The sequence below is a fragment of the Psammomys obesus genome, unplaced genomic scaffold, assembly GCF_907164565.1.
Source record: "Psammomys obesus unplaced genomic scaffold, mPsaObe1.curated_primary_1811, whole genome shotgun sequence".
Lineage (NCBI taxonomy): Eukaryota > Metazoa > Chordata > Mammalia > Rodentia > Muridae > Psammomys > Psammomys obesus.
Genome location: NW_026596152.1, coordinates 7593495 through 7615783, shown reverse-complemented (window position 1 = coordinate 7615783; position 22289 = coordinate 7593495). Strand labels below are relative to the sequence as shown.

At 50.5% G+C, this 22289-nt stretch overlaps 1 protein-coding gene across 6 annotated transcripts in view; it reads left to right on the top strand.

Moving 5' to 3' along the window:
• Positions 1 to 452: 452 nt before the first annotated feature.
• The window catches only part of Trpv2 (transient receptor potential cation channel subfamily V member 2), a 22941-nt gene continuing 1104 nt past the window's right edge, over positions 453 to 22289 (top strand). The window contains exons 1-15 of one of the 6 annotated variants that reach the window (XM_055594377.1): positions 453 to 501; positions 874 to 1063; positions 3249 to 3539; positions 5899 to 6032; positions 7891 to 8181; positions 9275 to 9573; positions 12665 to 12838; positions 13128 to 13283; positions 13889 to 13987; positions 16028 to 16098; positions 16530 to 16695; positions 18096 to 18162; positions 19070 to 19398; positions 20427 to 20554; positions 21386 to 21465. In XM_055594377.1, the coding sequence (XP_055450352.1) occupies positions 3352 to 3539; positions 5899 to 6032; positions 7891 to 8181; positions 9275 to 9573; positions 12665 to 12838; positions 13128 to 13283; positions 13889 to 13987; positions 16028 to 16098; positions 16530 to 16695; positions 18096 to 18162; positions 19070 to 19398; positions 20427 to 20554; positions 21386 to 21465 (2182 nt within the window). In that variant the 5' untranslated portion in view covers positions 453 to 501; positions 874 to 1063; positions 3249 to 3351. Of the gene's footprint in view, positions 502 to 838; positions 1064 to 1222; positions 1256 to 1646; positions 1727 to 3248; positions 3540 to 5898; positions 6033 to 7890; positions 8182 to 9274; positions 9574 to 12664; positions 12839 to 13127; positions 13284 to 13888; positions 13988 to 16027; positions 16099 to 16529; positions 16696 to 18095; positions 18163 to 19069; positions 19399 to 20426; positions 20555 to 21385; positions 21466 to 22289 lie in introns of those variants that run through there. The other 5 variants (XM_055594381.1, XM_055594380.1, XM_055594378.1 and 2 more) reach the window with 5 other exon arrangements.

Here is a 22289-nt window from a genome sequence, read left to right as displayed (position 1 = left end):
GAGTGGGGTGACGTTTATTTGTTTATTATTTTTTTATTTACTTTCGTAATTTAGTTTTTCTTTGGTTTCTGATACTGGGGGGGGGGTGTCAAACCCAGGGCCTTGCACATGCCACTAAATCTACCACTAAAGCCAGATGCTGGACTCTGGTTTATATTTTTAGCAGGCCACCTCAGCTGGTATGAGAATGAGGTGGTGGAACTTTCTCGGGAGAGAGAAATTATTGTTTTGGACCAAGCAGACAAAATCCTGAATATGAAGCAAGAATAGAGGTCTTCCAGCGAAAGAGAGCGAGCCATAGAGAGAGCTGGTCCTTGCTCTCCATGGCAGAAACAGGGCTGTACAATTTCAGCCATTCCTCTTGGCCACCCTGTGCCCACCTGCTGGCTGCTTCTGGAAGTGCCCTTATAAATGGAAACTGCAGCCTTGGGGACCTCTTGGGTGGGGACGCTGAGGGAATCTTCCCTAGATGGAAATATGGCTGCCTTCTCTGGGACAAAGGTTAGACTGGACCTCTTCTCTCCCTGGGGCTATCACACTCTTCTCTCCCTTGTCTGTGGGTCAGCCAGTTTGAACCGCATGGTTATTGGAGGGCACATGGTGGTAAGAATCAGAAGGGGTGGGGGTTAGTGGAGTGGGGCACCAATCCCACACCCGTGACCGCTCCCACCGGGTCCCGGCACCTTAGGGCTGCCTCTGATTGCCCCAGGGGCTTCTCTGGCTATGAATGGGGGTGGAAGTGCTCCGATGGAGGAGGAGGGCGTGTCTCCCCAAAGCAGGGTGTGGCCAGTGGTCCCGCTGATCAGACTGAGGGCCAGTCACAAGTCCCTGACAGGTCGGCATTTAAACCCGCACTGCCCACTGTGCGAACAGGTAGAAGGTGGACGCCACAGAGAGAGCTCGTAACCGGCTGCGGAGGTTCCTGCAACCCCATTGCTGTCAGCTTCGAGCCTCGCCCCTCCCTGCTGCACTTCCTCTCTGTCTCTGCTGCTGAGAGCCCCGCTAGGCTCCGTGATCCTGGCCCCCAGTCCGCCGCCGCTACGTCTTGGCTTCAGCCTGCAGGGTAAGTCGGTGGGCAATTTCAGGATGTCCTGGGGGGTTGCGTCTGGAAGTCTGACAGTGAATGATTGGGTGGCTCTCAGCGCATCTCCATCCTGGAGTAAATGTCTGCGTGGGCTCTGGCTCTCTGAACCTCCAGGCTTCTGCTCTGCTGCTGCTGCTGCTGCTGCTGCTGCCAGAATGGGGATCCCAGGAGGTACAGTAGAAGCCAGTGAGACAGTTGTTGCTGTTGGGGGGTGGGAATGGTTGTCAGAGCCGGACCGGCCAGGGTTTGCTTGAGGATAGAGTGCGGGAAAGGAGGATGTCAGTGCACTGATGTGGACAGAAAGGCGGAGGGTTGCAAGTACGAGTGAAGGTAACCAGATCGGTTCCCTGACTGCTGAGGAAAATGCCCCACCCAGTTCTCTGAGGGTGCTGGGATCCTGTGACAATTTGAGAGCGGGCCTAGGCCACGCTGCCACTTCCTCTCTTAGCCCTGTTCTTTTCTGTCCCTTACTTCTACGTACCTCCCGCCTTCCCCTTTCTCCCACCCTCGCTGTCTTCTGACCCGGCTCTGATTCTTCTTTCCTTCCGTTTCTGTACCCTAGGCAAGACAGAGGCTCCCCAGCTCTCACTAGGTCCCAGCCCCAGACACGTGATGGAGGCCGAGGTGCAGCTTCCGATGAGGGTGAGGTTATTTGTCAGCTAACTCCCGACCCAGCCTGGAGTCTGAGGTGGGAAGGCAGATAGGGCTCACCAGCCCTAAAGCCCCTGAGCAGATGGTATCTGATGCTCTCAGATATGAGTCACACTGGGAGCATGATCAGGCCGAGAACTGAAGAGCAGCACCAGGACTTAAAGTGAGGTGGAAACTCACTTCTCTCTTCTGAGCCGTGGGTTGCTCTGGGAACAGAAGGATGGGACAGACCAGCAGTTCCCTGGAGACCTCCCTCTCTAGAATAAGGGCCTGGCCTGGCCCAACGATTGTCTGAACCGCTGGTCACTGGGCTTGATGTCATGTAGAGAAAGGGTGGGTGGTGAACACAAACATTCTTACCTGAAAATAGGGCTTGAGGTCTTATTGGACATCAGAAATTCCCAAGGGGGAAGCTAAAGACAGCCATGACTTACCATGAGATAATATAAATATACATCTCGTAGGGCTAGTGGCACTGTGGAGCTGCGTGCCCCTCCCCCACTCCTCTCTCTCTCTCTCTCTCTCTCTCTCTCTCTCTCTCTCGTAGCCTTGGCTGTTCTGGAACTCACTAATCACTGTGTAGACCTGCTGGCCTCTGTCTCCCGAATGCTGGGTTTAAAAACATGCACCACCAGGCATGGCTCTCTCTTTGATTTGATTTTATTTTTCGTTATGTGGGTGTGGGTGTGTGTAGAATGGACAGGTAGCTATGGAGTGTGTTGCTCATCATTCTCAGCTTCACTTTTTTTGAGCTAGGGCCTCTCATTGAACTCACCATTTCAGCTAGATTGACTAGCCAGCAAACAGTTCATCTCTGCCTTTCCTTACTGAAGTTAAAGAGCTACCGTGGTGTCTGGCTTTCCGTGTGAATAGTGGTGATTAAAATTCAGATGCTCCTGGCTGTGTGGCCTTTGCTGACTGAGCTGCTTCTCTCTCTCTCTCTCTCTCTCTCTCTTTCTTTGTTTCTTTCTCTTTCTTTCTTTCTGAGACAGGGTTTCTCTGTGTAGCCTTGGTTGCCCTGGACTCGCTTTGTAGACTAGGCTGGACTTGATCTCACAGAGACTTGCCTGCCTCTGCCTCCCCGAGTGCTGGGATTACAAGCATGTGTCACCATGCTGGGCTGGATCTGTTTCCTTATCCCTCTTTCATTTACTTATTTGTTTATTTATTTATTTTGAGGCAGAGTATCCCAGGCTATTTTCAAACTGTGTAGCTGAGGATGACCTTGAACTTCTGACCCTCTTGCTCCTACTTCTTTTTTATTTTATTAATTTACTGCTTATTTTCTGTGTGTGCATGTGCACCGTGTGTATGTGAGCCACCCTATGGTGTGGGGCCTTGAACCCTGCTTCTCTAGAAAAGCAACTAGTGTTCCTAACCACTGAGCTATCTCTCCAGCACCTTGCCTTGGATTGCTGCAGGTGGCATATGCTTTGCTAGGGATAGAGACACTCTGTTTACGGCACTTTATCCCTAGCTCCTGCTCTCAGTTCCTCAATATCACCTTCTTCAGGTCCCGGACAGAGCTACCCGACCGGGGCATGAGGGAGAGGGGAGCCTTGACATCTCCATCTCCACAGACATCCCAGCTGTAAGGGGCATCCTCCTCTCTCAGGATGACGTCACCCTCCAGCCCCCCAGCTTTTAGGCTGGAGACATCAGATGGAGACCAAGAAGGCAGTGCTGAGGTGAACAAAGGAAAGCATGAGCCGCCCCCCATGGAGTCACCGTTCCAGGGCGAGGACCGGAATTTCTCCCCTCAGATCAAAGTGAATCTCAACTACCGGAAGGGACTAGGTCCCAGGTAAGGCAGCAGCTGAAGGTGCTCCCACACAGCACTCAGTCGCTCAGTGGCCGATCTGTCACAGCGTCTCTCTTCTTCACAGCCTGGCTGTGTTGACTCCTAAATCCCACATTCTGCTCTCTAAAAGTTCCTCCTTCCGGAATGTTCTCCATCCTTGGGCCTTCTGCCAAGATCATGCTTTTGGTAGGGATACCCTCATGCCGCTGCTAATCAAACATCCCTTGATGTTTTGACTCCCACCCATGCTGGTCCTGGTGGTAGCTGGATCCACAGTGCATTGGGAAAGAGAGACAAAGATGTTTGGAAATGTCTTGAGTGCGCCTCCACTCTGCTCCAAGCTGACACAGTCACTTAGGCAATGTGGACCCTGAGCATTGAGGACAGTGGGTTTCTGCTTATAGTCATCTGGGCTTTGACTTTCCTGTGAGCTAGAGAATTCAGACAGTGAGTCTGGAGAGTACTGCTTCTAGTCCTGCTAGGGTGCTGCACCTGGATTCCCAGAATCCCCAGGGGCTGGCAGGACTGCCAGGAAAGCCCGTTTCTCCCTGCTCCCTGGGATGTGGCCACCAGCCTTGGCACGCTGTGTTCTTTGTGTCCGAGAACTGTGGCTGGATTCAGCGACAGCACAGACAGGTGCGTGGGAAGCATTCATGAGTAGTGAGGCTGGCCTAACAGAGACAGAATGGGCTCCATGATGTCCTTTGGAGCTCCAGTTTGCGCCTTTCTTTGCTTCCCTATTCCAAGGCTGCCCTGGTGGCAGGAAGAACTGTCCAAATGGCCATATTTTCCCAAGCAGACAGACCACAGGGCTTCAGCAGAGCCCCTCATGGCCATGTGGCTATGTGGCTATATGCCTATACGGTGAACGATCTAGCCAGAATGACACAGACACATAGCTGAGTGCTGCCACAGGTGTGAGGCCTGGATTTCCAGACACCACGACTGTATAGCTGCAAGTGTGGGTTAGTCACCCTGTGTGTCATTCGGTGTGTCAGGGTCTTCGGTCCTTATCAGGTCAGCTCATTCCACAGAAGATTTGCTTGTTTGAGTTCTTGTTTTAAGACAGACTATTGTTATACAGCCCAGACTCGTCTCCAGTTTGAGGTGATCCCCCTGCTTTGGCCTCACGAGTGGTGGGATTACAGGCATGTGCTACCAGCTTTCCACAGATGTTAAGCTGGGACCATGAGGTAGCCTTCTTCTCTTAAGTAGCCGTCTCTTCCCTCACATCTTTTCCCAGGGGCCCCAAAATTAGACAGGCCGTTGTGAATACTGACACGGCCTAAGAATGGCTGCCTACACTCATTTGGGCTCTCAGCATGCTGTAGGCCAGGGCTAAGCACTTTGTTTTCTGATGTTCCCTTGGATCCTTGTAACATCCCCTAAACACTTCCATCTTTCAAAGACATGGGCTAGATTGAGAGATGTTAAGTGACATGCAAAGGAGTCAGAGCCATCTCACCGCACAACTGTCCCCATCACAAAGACAGCACCACTCCATGTCTGTTGAGCCGTAAGAGGTCTCTTCTGGGCTCTGTGGGAGAGATTTCCCAGAAGCGTGGCTTCTCGGTAAAACCGTGGTCAGCATATGATATTGGTGGGTGAACATGATAGCCTATCTCTGGGAAACATCTGGCTTGCCCAGCTCAGACCCTGTCTTGGGGTTGAGATGGAGACTGATTTTAGGCAGTGGTCCCCATGGTGGCTCCAATTCTGCTCTGAGTAACTTTGGGTAAGTTGCTTTGCTTGTTTGTCTGATGGGGAAGGAGGTGATTCACTGACCTGGAGGGCTGGAGGGCTGATTAGCAGTGCTGACTCCTCTCAAGTAACGAGCAGATGATTTCTGAGAGGAGAGCTTTCCTCACCTTTTAGGCTGGTGCCAGGGATGAACCCAGGGCCTTCTGCAAACCAGGCAAGCCCTTTACTGCTGAGCTGGATACCTCCATCCCTGTTTCCACTTCATTTTTGCAGTCAGTGCTGCAGGCCGCCTCTAGTCTGCAGGCACCTCCTACAACCCTGCCCAGACCCATGCGAATGTTCAAGGGCCGCTGTAAGGCCTAACAGCCGGAAGAGTCCTGTGGATAACGGGTCTTTTGAAGATGATGCGCATGATGCTGAAAATTGCCCGGGATGAATAGAGCCACAGTATTGTGGCAGACTAAAGTCTCAGTGGGTTTCTTCTCCTCACCAGGAGCTCTGAGCTCTTGGAGCCCTAGGAGAGAAAACCCCTTAAAAGAGTTCCTGTGTAACAGGAGGGTAGGCCGTGCTATAGGAGTACCTGACAACGCTTCCATGCACGGGGAGGCACTGTGCAGGACTCACTGGGGCTTTCTCCAACACGAGAAACATTTTTTTACAGCCAGCAGGACCCAAACCGATTTGACCGTGACCGACTCTTCAGTGTGGTCTCCCGGGGCGTCCCGGAGGAGCTGGCTGGATTGCCGGAATACCTAAGCCGGACCAGCAAGTACCTCACTGACTCATCATACACAGGTAGCCACTGTCCCATGGTGTCCTTTGTGCTCAGGAGCAGAGGGACAGCTGTTCTCCGGGCTGGAGAAATGGCTCAGTGGTTGGGAGCGCTGACTGCTCTTCCGGTGGACCTGGGTTGGATGTCCACCTGTAGAAGCAGTTCTGGGAGATCTGATCCATTTTTCCTAGTCTTCACAGCACTACATGCACTCTAAAATAAGAATAAAAAAACAAAACAAAACCAGAAAAAAAAACCTGGGGCTGTGGTGGCGCATGCCTTTCAGCCCAGCACTCAGGAAGCAGAGCCAGGCAGATCTCTGAATTTGAGGCCAGCCTGGCTTACAGAGCAAGTTTTAGGAGAGCCAGGGCTCTGTTACACAGAGAAACCCTGTCTTTAAAACAAAATAAAGCAAACAAAGATAAACAAAAAAGAGCACTCTAGAAGATTCAAATGGTAAAGAAATATGAGAAGCCAAGAAAAAAACAGCCTGTCATCCTGGGCCTGCTACTAGCTTGGCATCTTTTCAGATTTTTCCAAAAGATTAGGTATATAAAGAGTTGCTGGGCTGGAGAGATGGCTTAGCAGCTAAGAGCACTGAGTGCTTTTTCCAGAGAACCCAGATTCAATTCCCAGTACAACTGTCTGTAACTTCAAGCTCTGACAGCCTTACACAGACAGACATACATGCAGGCAAAACACTGATGCACATTAAAAAAAAGTTGCCATGTGCAATAATTTATAATATGCTGCCTCCCTCGCTACTGGATGCATTTATTTCTTTGGTTGTTGAGATGGGATCTTACTATGTAGCTCAGGCTAGCCTTGACTTAGTCTCCTGACTTAGCACTCCTAAGGCCTGCAAGGCTTATGCTGCCATGCCTAGCTCCATGGTATAGGTGTTCTCCTTGGTGTAGACAGACCATCATGGAGTCAACTAGTGCCTGTAGTTGGGACATCAACTTGCCATGTGCTTGACCCTCTGTTTGCTAAGCCCTTTGTTTATGTTATTCTCCTAAGTTTGCTTTTTAAAATTTATTATTAATTTAATTTTTTTTTCCAGACAGGGTTTCTCTGTGTAACTTTGGCTGTCCTGGAATTCACTCTGGTAGACCAGACTGGCCTCGAACTCACAGAGATCTGCCTGCCTCTGCCACCACTGCCCAGCTGTAAATTTTTATAGCAACCCTAGAATATTTCCTTTTATCAAAAAGGAAAATAAGTTAAAAGAGGCCAAATCACTTACTGAGGGAGTCAGAGCCATTAAGGGAGGGAGATTCTTGCAAATTCTGCCTTGGATTTTTTTTTTTTTTTCTTATATAGGGGTCTCATGTAGCCCGGGCTGACCTCAGCTATGTGGTGGATGATGACCTTGATTTTCTGATCTCACCTCCACTTCCCAGATTCTGGGATTACAGGCATGTGTTACCTTGACTGGCTTTGTGTGGAGATCAAACCTCAGCCCTGACCTGGGTATCCATGTACAGATTCTGAATATTACAGGACTGGGTTTGGTGGCGCTTGCCTTTAACCCCAGCGCTTGGGAGGCAGAGACAGATGGTTCTCTGTGAGTTCCAGGGCAGCCAAAACTACAAAGTAAGACCCTGTGGCAACAACACAACAAAAACCCTCACACATATGTTACATATATATTGAATTATGCCTTAGAAACTTGGCGTTGAGGCAGAAATTGTAGTCAGGCCTGTTGGTATTTTAATGCCTGTACTCTGGAGCCTTAATATCTTACAACGAAGCTGTGTTGCTGCCAGTTGATTACAGCCCCCATCCTTTCTTGTCCTCCCACGGGGTGCTCTGGAGCCTGGGTTCTCAGCCTTCCCGTGTGTCTGAGCATCGCCGGTGCCTTCTCCTCTCTCCTTGCAGAGGGCTCCACTGGAAAGACGTGCCTGATGAAGGCTGTGCTGAACCTTCAGGACGGGGTCAACGCCTGCATCCTGCCGCTGCTGCAGATTGACAGGGAATCCGGCAACCCTCAGCCCCTGGTCAACGCCCAGTGCTCGGATGAGTTCTACCGCGGCCACAGCGCGCTGCATATCGCCATAGAAAAGCGGAGCCTCAAGTGCGTGAAGCTGCTGGTAGAGAATGGAGCAAACGTTCACGCCCGCGCCTGTGGCCGCTTCTTCCAGAAGCACCAAGGAACTTGTTTCTATTTTGGTGAGGGAGCTTTTCTCAGCTACGCTGAGGTACAGAATGGGTAGAGCTTTGTCCGAGGTCACATGGTTAGTGACTGGCAGAGCTGGCACTTAACCCCTGTCCGCCTGCTTCTAACCATCAAGATTACATTACAACTTGTTTAAAGAGGCGCTTAACCAGCCAGGTGCGCTGGCGCACACCTGTGATCCCAGCACTCAGGAGGCAGAGGCAGGTGGATCACTATGAGTTCCAGGTCAGCCTGGTCTACAAAGTGAGGCCAGGACAGCCAAGGCTACACAGAGAAATTAAAAAAAAAAAAAAAAAAAAGAGGACCAAAGTAAAAGGTTGAGAGAGATACTTAAAATTATGTGTATGTGGTCTATATATCAATACTTGTTCATGGGTGTGCCTGTGAGAAGCCAGAAGTTCTCTTTCTCTCTCTCTGGTTTTGTTTTGTTTTCTAAGACAGGGTTTCTCTGTGTAGCTCCAGCTGTCCTGGAACTTGCTTTGTAGACCAGGCTGGCTTCTGCCTCTGCCTCCAGAGTGCTGGGATTAAAGGCTTATGCCACCATGTCCTGCCATGGCTGCCACTTTATTAAATGATCTATTGCCCTATTCCCCTGGGTTCCATTTTCAACACCCCTCCCCAAATCCTCAAAACAAATATACAAATGACAACAGCGAGACCTGACCCACCTCCACCACCAAAAACCAAAATAAGGGGCCGGGGAGATGGCGCAGCTGTTAAGAGCACTGACTGCTCTTCCACTCAGTGGAATTCCCAGCACCCACATGGCAGCCCACAACTCTCTGTAACTCCAGGATCTGACACGCACAGACATCCATGCAGGCAAAACAGCAACGCACGTAAGATACAAATAAATAATTAAAAACAAAACGAAAGCAAAGAAGCCCCACCAAATCAAAACCAACCTGATAGAGCAGAATTTCAATTAAGCGGTGGTGACTGGAAGAGGCGAGTCGGGGAGGGGAGATCTGGTTGGCTGCCTCTTATTCTTCCGGATCTGCTTCAGGGAGACGGGGCCTGCTGTCTGAGGAGCAGGAAGAACCGTGAGGTGTAGGCAGAGGCTCAGACTGCCCTGTCGGTCCACAGGCGAGCTCCCCCTCTCCCTGGCTGCGTGTACCAAGCAGTGGGATGTGGTGAGCTACCTCCTGGAGAACCCACACCAGCCTGCCAGCCTGAAGGCCACGGACTCCCTGGGCAACACCGTGCTCCACGCTCTGGTAATGATTGCGGACAACTCTCCTGAGAACAGCGCGCTGGTAATCCACATGTATGACGGGCTTCTCCAGGTGGGCGCCCGTCTCTGCCCTGATGTGCAGCTGGAGGAGATCTGCAACCATCAAGGCCTCACACCCCTGAAGCTAGCCGCCAAGGAAGGCAAAATTGAGGTGAGTGCTGTCCCTTCCCTGCCTCTCTTGGCTGCAGTAGTTCTCGGGGAGACAGGTCCCTCTCACCCTGGGCCCTTCGTTATCTCCCTCCCTTCCCCATCTCCCTCCCTTCCCCATCAACAGCGTCCCCTTACATTCCTTTCTCACATTCGCTTCTTTTTTTGTTTTGTCTTGGTTGACTGAGTTTAGCCAGGGCCATCTGTGCCATCATAGGTTTCAAACTATCCATTGGTACCTGGCAGGCTTACATGGTGCCAATGACCGCCTTTCCCCAAGAACGTGCTAATGGACAGTAGTCGAGTAGGATGGGGGAGGGTCCTCTCCAAACTATGGTTTGCTGTGGACAGGCTCGGTCTTACATAGGCCCAGTGCAGTACTAGCAGTGCAGGATACTTTCTGTACAGAAAACAGCATTTGCAGCCCTTTCTCATCCTCTGGCTGTAGTATGATTTCCAGCCTTGTCTTCGGAAACGTTCGCTGAGTCTGGGATGAGGTGGTATAAATGTTCTGTGTAGGGTGGAACACACAGTGGTCACTGATTCTCAGCACCCTGGGCCGCCAGGAGGCTCTGCCTTTATTTCAGTTCCTTGCAGAGAGAAGCTCTCTGATTATGGGATGGGTATAGTGTTTGTTTACAGGTCTAAATGTGAATATTTAGAAGGCAGTTTGGTGCCATGTTGCTTTAGATAAGCAACTACAGTAAGTTTGCCTAAAGGACCTAAGGCCTCCTCAGCCATGGAATTTTCACTGGGTCTATAATTCCAAACACTGGGAATATAAGCAAGTGAGTCTTTTTTATCTTTTCTTCTCTTTCTTTCTTTTTTTGTTATTAGATTAGGAGACAAATGCATTCACTTATTTATTCATTTATTTTATGTTGATGTTTTGCCTGCATGTATTCTGCATGAAAAAGGTGTTGGACTGTGGAGTTACAGGCAATTGTGAGCTGCCATGTGGGTGCTGGCAATTGAACCCAGGTCCTCTGGAAGAGCAGTCAGTGCTCTTAACCAACGAGCCATCTCTCCAGCCTGGAGACAAATGTTTTAAAAAAAGATGATTTTTATTTCACGTGCATGAGTGTTTTGCATGTATGTACGTACCTGCAGTGGGAGAGTGTTCGGTGCCTGTGGAGAAGGGTGGTGGATCCGCTGGAACTGCAATTACAGATGACTGTGAGCTGCCATGTGGGTGCTGGGCACTGACCTGGGTCTTCTGCAGAGGCAGAAAGTGCTCTGAAGACACCAGAGTGTCTCTCCAGACCCCTGGGAGACAGCTATGTCACTTCTCTGTTGCTGCGGTAAAGCACCGTGACCAAGGCAGCTTAGAGAAGGAAGGGTTTATTTGGGCCTTGGGTTCTGGAGGGACAAGTCCATCACCATCAGGGCGAGGAAGCATGCCAGCATGGTGCTGGAGCAGCAAGCAGAGCGTGCAGCAGCCAAGCAGGAAACAAGCTCAAAGCCCCCCTGCAGTGACACACAGCCCCCGAAGGTGCCACACCCCTAAACCTACCCAAACCTAGGAGGACCAGTGTTTAAACACCCGAGCCTCTGGGGGACTTTTCCATTCACACTAACCCAACAGCTTTTTCCTATACGTTGTCTAATTTGCTGTGAGTCCTGCTATCAGATTTTCTGCAGATTTGTTTGTTGTTGTTGTGTTTTTGTTTTTTTTGAGATAGAGTTTCCTTGTGTAGCCCTGGCTGTCCTGGAACTCTCCCTGTAGACCAAGTGGGCCTCAAATTCAGAGATCTGCCTGCCTCTGCCTCCCTAGTGCTAAGATTAAAGGTGTGCACCACCACTGCTGGGCTGATATTTTGCAGTTTTTGTCTGCGGTGACATTTACATTTTTTTCATCTCAGTGTAAGCTTGAAAACACACACACACACACACACACACACACACACACACACACACATACATACACACACCCCTCCATGGTCACCTGGAGGTAGAGACAGGTGGTTCTCTATGAATTCCAAGTCAGCTTGGTCAATATAGCAAGCTGCAGTCCAGCAAGGTCTACAAAGTAAGAGTTGTCTTTTAAAAAAAAAGGTGTGGGGGGGTAAGGGTGGTGGTGTTTTCTTTTGTTGACATATAGAATTCAAACTTTTTGTATGTGTGTGCCTGATCATGGTTGCCTAGAGTCTTAGTTACCTGGAAGGCTGAAGCAAAATGATCACTTGAGCCCAAGAGTTCAAGACCAACCTTGGCATAAAGTTACTCCCTGTGTGAGCAAACAAGCCAAATCGAACTTTTATGTGCACAGGTGTAATTATCTTTTCCTTCAAATTTCTTGGTTTCCCCGTTACTTAACACTTTCTACAATATTATATACGCAACCTGTGATATAACCATGTATCATATATAATAAATATTGTGTTTTCAAGATTATTTATTTTTATATGTATGAGTATTTTGCCTGTATGGTGTCTGTGCACCACATGCATGCCTAGAAGAGGGTGTACGACCCCCTGAGATTGGACTGTCTGTAACTCTAGTCCCAGGGGATCCGATACCCTCTTATGTACTCTGTGGGCACTGCACACACACGCATGCACAGAAACACACAGAGTTAAACACACATACACACATTTAAAACAAACAAACGCCTTGAAAGCCATGGCTCTGTGGCCTGTGTAAATTGTGTGTACATTGGCACTCTCCTGGTCCTCGTTCCTCTGTGTGAAATCTAAGCTGTCTTAACCTATTTTAGAGCTGAGACCCTTTCTACTCTATTAGACGTTCTGCACCCGACCACGGAAGAGCGCACACGCGCACACACACACACACACACACACACACACACACACACACACACACAGGCATAGGTGATCTCTGATTCCACATGACCTCAGGTCCCCAGCTGGGATCTCTGAGCTGTCTGAGGAGCTCAGGAAAGAAATCCACGGGGGCAGAACGGGGCTGCATAAGCAGGAATGTAATCCTGATAGTTCACCTTTAATTGGGTGTACATAAGAGCTGAGACATGCTAGGATCTATGCGCCCGGCAGGGGCTCAGTGCTGCCGGGCCCTGACACAGCATTCGTGCGGGCAGGGTGACTGGCCGGTGAGCTTATGTGAATGCCCTGCAGATTTTCAGGCACATTCTGCAGCGGGAATTCTCAGGGCTGTACCAGCCCCTTTCGAGAAAGTTCACCGAGTGGTGCTACGGTCCTGTCCGGGTATCACTCTATGACCTGTCCTCCGTGGATAGCTGGGAGAAGAACTCAGTGCTGGAAATCATCGCCTTTCATTGCAGGAGTCCGGTGAGTTCATGGGGGTGGGTCTGCCTAGAGATTCTGGCTAAGGGCAAGCCCCCAATCACTGGAGGCAGGTGGGAGGCACATTTCCAGGGATCCTGGGCCTGGTAACTCTCGTTCCCCATTTGCTCCCCTCCATTTCCCTTGGCCTTTCATGGAGCCTGGCACGGAGTAAGTGCTTGTCACACCATCTGTCCAGCTGTGTCCTTCCTATCTTGTGCTTTTGGCTCTCCCCCCCCCCCCCCCCCCCCCTCCCCCCTTTTTTTTTTTTCTCCCCCCCCCCCCCCCCCCCCAGCACCGGCACCACATGGTGGTCTTAGAGCCACTGAACAAGCTTCTGCAGGAGAAGTGGGATCGGCTCATCCCGAGATTCTTCTTCAACTTCGCCTGTTACTTGTTCTACATGATCATCTTCACCATTGTTGCCTACCACCAGCCTTCCCTGGACAAGGCAAGAGCTGGGGGGGCGTCCTGGGGTGCATTGGCTTGAACCCTGGGGTGAGAAGAGGCGAGGGCCGCCATCCCATCCTACCAAAGAGGACACCGAGGCTTAGGCATCTTGAGGGATATACCCAGAGCTCTTCTGGAAACAGTCCCCTAGGATAACAACAGCAATGACAGTGACACACATCACTTACACTAGCCACTGCCGGTATAAGTGTGACTATAACTTATACAAGTGCTCACACTGGTGGCTGCGCACACCAACCCCTGGGGGGAGAGACTGCCAACCTCAGTTTACTCTTGAGGTAAGGGAGAGGCACAGAGAGGTTAACTTTATTTTCTAGGGTAATAAAAACTCTCTAGTGGTAGAGGTGACCTGAACCCAGATAATCTGGCTCCAAGCCCAATACTAATAACTGCTATAACTAATAGCTGCTATAACAATACTAGTAACTGGAGTCAGGGCCCTTCCCCAGAGCCCATGTCCTCTCTGCGGCTCAGAGTGGCCTCTCTGTAGTGCAGGCTCAGAATCGTCACCTGAGCTTCTTAGACAGCTAGCCATTGGGGATGGGACCCAAACTCTTGGTCTTATGGGAGTGTTCGTCTCTCCAGCCAGCCATTCCCTCATCAAAAGCGACCTTTGGGGAATCCATGCTGCTGCTGGGCCACATCCTGATTCTGCTTGGGGGCATTTACCTCTTACTGAGCCAGGTAAGAAGAAAGACCTCCCTATTTCTCTACCTTATGAAGCATCCAGTCAACCAAGAAGCAAGCCAGGACGTTACAGAGAGTAAACTATACTCTCTTCACTGCAGGGGAAACAGATTCCCATGCTCCGCCTCACCAGAGTGGAGAGCTCTGGCCCTGCCTTCAGGGGGGCCTGGCACTCTTCCCGCTATGCCTTCTGAGGTACCTGTGGGGCCGCAGACAGTTTCTGTGTTTCTGGCAGTGCAGGCTTTGCTCCCTTAGAAATCAAGTCTGAAGGCCCTGCCTCAGGTCCTTCAGCGGGCAGCTGGGGAATTCCTCACTTGGTAAGCATAAAAAGCAACTGGCAGGTGGTGCTCAGTCCAAATCCCACAGCAAAACATCTCAGTCTGGTGGCAGGCTTCCAGGAGGCAGGTTAGATGCCAAGATATAGAGACGTTAGAGGGGGCAGAATGTGACACCAAACTCAGGTTGGCTGGAGTACAGGGCGATACCCAGATTGCCAGCAAGAGGCAGAGGGAGAGGCGCCTTCCTCCATTCTGTATGCAGTACACAGGCACTCCTTCTGGATCCATGGGGATCCGGAGGCCCCATGTTGTCCCAGCTGGCTTTGAATTTCCAAGTTCAAGTGAGTTTCCTGTTTGAGCCTCCCAAGTAGCTGGGACTGAAGGTGTCTGCACTGCACGCTTCTCGGCTGTGTATTTAGGGCTCAGGAGTGCCCCAACCTCAAAACTATTCCCTCACTAGGCATGGTGGTGCATGCCTGCAGTCCCAGCTACTAGGGAGGCTAAGGCAGTAGAACCCCAAGTTCAAGGCCAGGTTGGGCTACATCTTAGTTAGGGTTATCATTGCTGCAATTCATAGGGTTATCATTGCTGCAACTGTAACCAAAAGCAACTTGGGGAGGGAAGGGCTTATTTAGCTTACATTCAGGATACTGAATCATAGTCCACTGAAGGAAGCCAAGGAAAGCATTAAAAAATGGCTGACACCTGGAGGCAGGGCTGATGCAGAGGCCACAGAGCAGTGCTGCTTATCCCCCATGGTTTGCTCAGCCTGCTTTCTTATAGAAACCAGGACCATCAGTCCAGGGTGCCCCACCCACAATGCGCTGGTCCCTCCCCCGTCATTCACTAAGAAAACACCCTACATGCTTGCCTACAGCCTGATCTTATGGAGGCATTTTGTTAGTTGAAGTTCCTTCCTCCCAGATGACTCTAGCTTGTGTCAAGTTGACATAAAACTAGCCAGCACAGGGCTGGAGAGATGGCTCAGTGGTTAAGAGCACTGCCTAGTCTTTCAGAGGTGGGTTCAATTCCTAGCAACTACATGGTGGCTCACAACCATCTATAATGAAATCTGGTGCCCTCTTCTGGAATGCAGGTGTACATGCAGATAGAGCACTCATACACTTTTAAATCAATCAATCAATCAATCAATCAATCAATCAATTAAATCTTTTTTAAAAATGGGGACTGGAAATCTGGCTCAGTGGTTAAGAGTGCTAGGTGCTCTTCCAGAAATCCTGAGTTCAATTCCCAGAAAACACATGGTGGCTCACAACCATCTATAATACAATCTGGTGCCCTCTTCTAGTGTGCAGGTAGAATGCTGTATATAAATCTTTAAAAAAAGTAGCCAGTACAAGATATATATATATATATATATATATATATATATATATATATATACACACACACACATTTATGTATATATAGTATACTTATATATACTATGTATACATATATACATATATATCTATATACATATATATCTATATATACCATGTATATACATATAGGTATATATAGATATATACCTATAAGTATATACATATAGGTATATATATGTATGTGTGTGTAGATAGATAGATAGATAGATAGATAGATAGATAGATAGATAGATAGATAGAGAAGGCTACAGCTTCAGTTCCTGAGGTGGTGTTAGTCAGGTTGCCATACCATGAAGCAAAGTAGGGGAGCTGGAACCCAGGCTGCACTTGAAGCTGAAGAGCAAGTCTCACACCCCAGCCTCTCTCCTCCACAGCTGTGGTACTTTTGGCGCCGTCGCCTGTTCATCTGGATCTCATTCATGGACAGCTACTTTGAAATCCTCTTGTACGTGAGTCCGACTCCTCGCCCGTACCATCCCTAAGGTCTGGGGTGGCAGGTGAGGCAGAGTACACCAAGCTGGTTCTAGAGGCTGGGATGCAGGGCCTCAAGTTGTTCTGGGGGTGAGGGAGTGTGTGCCCCACCTGGGAAGCCTGGCTCCTGGACAGGCTGCTCCCATCTTTGTGGAGCCTCTTTCCATGTAGTGTCTCAGGTTTTGAAGACACTCTGAGTCAGGTACCGTTATTACAAAGAGGAAGCCCGGAGCATCAATAGTAACTAGCCCAGGATGGAGGTCAGGCTGTGACTGGTCCAGCTCCGGACAGATGGAGTCCCCCTGAGAGGTAGAGGCAGTGGGTAGTGGTTGGCCCAGTCTCACAGGAGTTGAGGGGATATTGCCAAGTGGCCTGGAAGCTGACCCAAGTCCTGTCCCCATCCAGCCTTGTCCAGGCTCTGCTCACGGTGCTGTCCCAGGTGATGCGGTTTGTAGAGAGCGAATGGTACCTCCCCCTGCTAGTGTCATCCCTGGTGCTGGGCTGGCTGGACCTGCTTTACTACACGCGTGGCTTCCAGCACACGGGCATCTACAGCGTCATGATCCAGAAGGTGAGAGGTGGGGGTGGGCCAGGTGCAGCCAGACACACCTCCCAGGAGACTCCTTTCAGCCTCGTGAAGACTGTCCCCCACAGCTGACCTGAGCAGAAGAGAGCATGAGTTGTTTGCCCCTGTGTCACTTACCCAACATTACTGCGGTGTGGGCGTGCATGTGCCTGGAGCTCTTCACACACGTGAAGATGGATACACATACGTTTGCTGGCCAGTGGCCACAAAGGAACATGCGCATTCCTCACAAAGGAGCAGAGAATATGCATGTGCGCTTCCCCACATGGGGGCATTTGCATAATCCTGCACCCATTTATTTCACAAGTGTTTAGGAGCACCTGTTATGGTGCAGGCCCTTTTCTAAGGGTTGGGAGCACAGTAGTGGACAAAACAGACAAGGGCCTTTCTCAAGCTGGAGTTCCAGTGTGGGGAATGAGAGTGCGAAGGAAACAGCCCAGGATGTTGCTGACTACAAACCGCTACAGAGGAGAGACACAGGACAGTGTTATGGAGAATGACTGGGGCAGATGGCAGTTTACCGGGGTTGGTGAACAAAACCCTTTCTGAAGAAGGTTGTTTCCTATTGTTTTGTTGACACAGGGTTTCTCTGTGTAGCCTGTCCTGGAATTCACTCTGTAGACCAGGCTGGCCTCGAACTCAGAGATCCGCCTACCTCTGCCTCCTGAGTGCTGGGGTTAAAGGTGTGCGCAACTACGACATGCTTGACAAGGGGGAGGGAAACTAAGTTTTCTTTTTATGCAGTGTAGGAGATGGAACCTGGGCCTCCATTCAAGCAAGGCAAGCACCCTACCACTCAGACAGACCTGACAGTCCGTTAGTGGTGACCTGGAAGAATGGGGCAGCCACCTTATGGTGGAGGAGGAAGTATCTTTTTCAGAGGGAGCCTAAAAGTGAAGGCAAAGAGCCAGAAGAGGGGGAGAGTACTCAAGACAGCCAGGGGACAAAGAGCCAGCCGAAGAGCCAAGGAGGCCAGCTGTGGAGCAGGGTGTAGGCAGACAGTATGGATGTCTGGGGCTTAAAAATTCTAGGAAAATGGGGACTGGAGAGCTGGTTCAGTGATTAGGAACAAAGTCAGGCCCCGCTGCATGCCACATGCCAGCAAGCACTTTCACCCACTGAGCTGACTTTTTTGTTTTGTTTTTTTCTTTTTTGAGGCAGGGTTTCTCTCTATAAACCTGGGCTGTCCTGGACACTCTTTGCAGACCAGGCTGGCCTCGAAAGGCAGATTTTGTTTTTTAAAGGCTCCTTCTGCTCAGACTGACCTGTGCACAGTCTATGGGAGTGTTGTGTGTGCAACGGAACCCTACTGACGGGGTCTGCGGTTAGAGTTAAAATGCTGTGGGCCATTCACCCAGGCTTCCCCTCGGGCGGGTGTGTTCCAGGTCATTCTACGAGACCTTCTCCGCTTCCTGCTGGTCTACTTAGTCTTCCTTTTCGGCTTTGCTGTAGGTAAAGACCCTTTTAAACTTTGCGTGCGTGCGTGCGTGTGTGTGTGTGTGTGTGTGTGTGTACTGCGTGCATGCGTGTGAATGTGGGTTTGTGAACTTATGTGCGTGTATGCACAGAGACCCGAGCAGAATGCTGGGTGTCTTCTGCTATTGCTCCCTGTCTTATCGCCCTGAGACAGTGCCTCTCACTTAGCTGGAAGCTCACTGTTTGTTTATTTGTTTTTGACTAGTGAGCTCTTGAGATCTGCCTGTCTCTGTCCTGCAATGCTGGGTTACAGCCACAAACAGCTTCAGAATTTTTTATTTAATAATTTTTTATTTAAAAATTTTATTTAATAAATAATAAATAAAATTTTATTTAATAAATTTTAAATTAATTTATTTAATTTTGCTCTATGTGCATTAGTATGAAGGTGTCAGATGCTTTGGAATTGGCATTACAGACAGTTGTGAGCTGCCATATGGGTGCTGGGAATTGAACCCCAGTCCTTTGGAAGAGCAGACGGTGCTCTAAATCACTGAGCTATCTCTCTAGTTCCTTCCCTGCCCCCAGTTACAAAATTTTTAAGTTACGTGTGTGTGTGTGTGTGTGTGTGTGTGTGTGTGTGTGTGTGTGTAGCTCAGAAGACAGCTTGTGGGAGGTGGTTCTCTCCTGCCATCAAGTGGAAAGTGGAACCTGGGGATCAAATTCATGTCATCAAATTTGGAGGCAATCACCTTTACCTGATGAGCCATCCTGCCAGTCCCGTGCTAGCTTGGTTGCTGGAGATTCAGACACGGGCCCTCATGCTTACAGCACAAGTGCCTTTACCCACTGAGCCATCTCCCTAGTCCAAAGACCCTCTCTGCCCAACCCCAGACTCCCTGATGGTCTCCCAGACTGAGACCTTCCTCTCACTTACTTACAGCCCTAGTGAGCTTGAGCAGGGAAGCCCAAAGCCCCAGAGCCCCGGAAGACAGCAATGCCACCATGACAGAACAGCCCATGCTGGGCCAGGAGAAGGAGGAGGTCCCATATGGGGGCATTCTGGACGCCTCCCTGGAACTCTTCAAGTTCACCATTGGTATGGGTGAGCTGGCCTTCCAGGAACAGCTGCGCTTCCGAGGGGTGGTGCTGCTGTTATTGTTGGCCTACGTCCTCCTCACCTATGTCCTGCTGCTCAACATGCTCATTGCCCTCATGAGCGAGACCGTCAACAGCGTCGCCACAGACAGCTGGAGCATCTGGAAGCTGCAGGTACTGCCGGGGAGTGCCACCCCACCCACCCCACCTCTCCCGTGGGACCCCACTGAGCCAACCTCACCCCAGTGGAGGCTGCTGAGAGCCCAGCACCCAGTCCCATGGCTCTGCCCAGCAGGACCAACCTCTAGACTATGGCTATTCATTCCTTTATAGGGTTGTTGTGAGGATCAGATAAGCCCAGGACTATGAAGTGTCCAGGACAGTGCCTGGCACATAGTAGATATTCATTAAGTCAGTTATCATAATCCCTTGGCATTATCCTTGAGACAAGAGTCTCACTATGTATCACCAACTGTCCTCCAACTCACAGCAATTCCCCTGCCTCAGTCTTGTGAGTGCAGGGATTACAGGTGTGAGTTACCAGGGTTGAATATCAAGTGTGTCTTGAATGCCTGTTACTGGCAGGGCTCTTCGCCACAAACCCAGCAGAGAACAGGAAAATGGCCACTCCTGAGATCCACATATGTGAGATCTCCCCATATTGATGTGGGAGGCGGCGAGAAAGCTTGCAGGGGTCTGATGTGACACTCCCTCACCCTTGCACACAAGCACTAGCTGTGTCTTACTTGCCCAGGGTTGTTTTGGCCAGGAAGAGCCTTACCCTGGAGGTTGGACTCTGCTGCCAAGGTATTGCTGTCCTTGGGCCATTTCCCTTGAGCCTCAAGTGGCAGCCCCATGGGGTCTGGGATGTCCTGGTATGTGTATGTGTGGATGAGGGGTGGTGGGAGAGGGGGGTGGTCTGGATCAGGTAAGAACAAGTCACCATTGAGTACCCCTTATGTATTGACTTTCTACATACCAAAGCGACTTTCCTTTAGTTATAAGACAGGGAAACTGAGGTTCTGAGAGGATTGGAACCTTGTGTCCCCACAGGAAAAATTGTGCAGCTAGATCCCAGTTCATGTGTTTGGCATATGTGCCGTGAAGTTCTGTGAGGGCATCTTCTTTTCCCCTTGCCCTGGATGCTTCTTCCTCCAGGCCAGGTTCCAGGCTACTCTGTTTGATGTGTCCTTTGTCCCCAGAAAGCCATCTCTGTCTTGGAGATGGAGAATGGTTACTGGTGGTGCAGGAGAAAGAGGCATCGCGCAGGGAGGCTGCTGAAAGTTGGCACCAGGTGGGACGGTGTCCCTGATGAGCGCTGGTGCTTCAGGTGAGGAACTGGGCAGGGCAGGGCAGGACAGGGCAGGGACATGGCTGACTCACCCTCCTCAGTGGCTGCAGGAGGCAGGTGCTGGGAGAGGCAGGGCTGAGGAGACCCAGTGTACTCTGGGCGAATGAGGTCAGGGATGCTGGCTCTGAGAGACAAACAGGCCTCACCCTCTGGCCCTGCTGCCATTCCCTGCGAGTTAGCCTGTCTAGCCTGCCAGAGGTATAAACTTAAGGTCCTCTCCCTAGTGATTCCTGACTTCCTCTCTGGTCAAGCATCCAGGATTCTGGGGTGGCTATGGCTATCCTCATCTCTAGGTCTTCCAGTCTGATCTTGAAGCTATTTCCCCTTCTATGGAAACCAAGCTTTGCAATGTTCAGAGAAGAGAAAATAGCCATGAGAGGGAATGTGGTGACAACAGTCCAGCCACAGCAGGCACCTTTAAGGGCAGCAGCTGAAGCAGGAGAGAAGATGGGGGCTTTACTCATGACAAAGCAGCTCAGAACCTGAAGCCCAAAGATACACCTGATCTCACTTCCTGGCCTCTGTTTGCTCTGGGAAACCCAGACACTGAGAACAGCTGGGGAGAAGGGTACCTCTTTCTCCACTTGGATATCTGGCCTTAGGGGCTGTAATCAAGAGTCACAGGGACGGAGCTTGCGGGCTGTGGGTGGACCAGTGCCTTGTTAGGGACGAGCAGAAAGAAAGAGAACAAAACCATCTTCCTCATTATCTGCACAGTCCACTGGGAGGAGGGGTGATCCCTCCCCTAGGCAGAGCCTGCTGGGGCAGCCGCAAGCTTCCCTGAGCTTAGAGCTGCTTTGTCAACCACAGGGTGGAGGAAGTGAACTGGTCTGCATGGGAGAAAACGCTTCCCACCTTGTCTGAGGATCCGTCAGGGGCTGGCATCGCTGGTGAGTAGCCACGGGGCTAGAGCCCTTCCTTGCCCTAGCTCCTGTGAGCATGTGCTGCAGGGTTACTGGCAACACAGGCTTTGAGAGTCCTGGCGGGACTCAGAGACCTGTTGTGTGGTTGCTTCGCAGCTGCGCCCACACCTGCTCCTCCTGCAGGGATTGGTGTCTCAGTCCCTCTCTGTCCTGACCCTGCCCTGCTGGCTTCTCTGGGGAGCACTCTCAGCTCACAGGCCTCTTCGCTGTCTTCTCCCCTGCCCTGGTTATCAGTTGTCCAGGCCTGGGCTGGATTTGTTCCCAGCAAGGGAACAAGTTAGGGAAGTATGTTCCCTAAACTCCTCCTGTCCTAGTCTACTGCACAGGTGCCATCTCCCTGGGCCACTGCTTTGACAGGTCAGCCTACTTAACCTGAGGTTTCTTCCTCCACTAAATAGGCCCCACCCACTTAGCCCCACAGTGTAAATCACTTCCTGTAAGTCGCTGTGGCAGTTGACCTTTCTGTTCTAGCCCTGTAACAGCCTTTTCTGTCTCCACCTTGCTTTGTCCACCAAACCAACTCCTCCCTCGTATCCCACAAATGTTCTCCTCAGATTCCATGGGCTTTTAATTTTCCCTTCTCTTTTCTGCCAATGTCTCTTGCCAAATACCCTAACCTTTCCAGTTACCTGTGACCTGTTACAAGGAGGCTCTCCTGATATCTTGCTGTCCCAAAGCCTGCTGGTTTCCTGCCTTCTACCCACACATTAAGGGTTCCTTTCTTTTCCTTCCTTTCTTTCTTTCTTTCTTTCTTTCTTTCTTTCTTTCTTTCTTTCTTTCTTTCTTTCTTT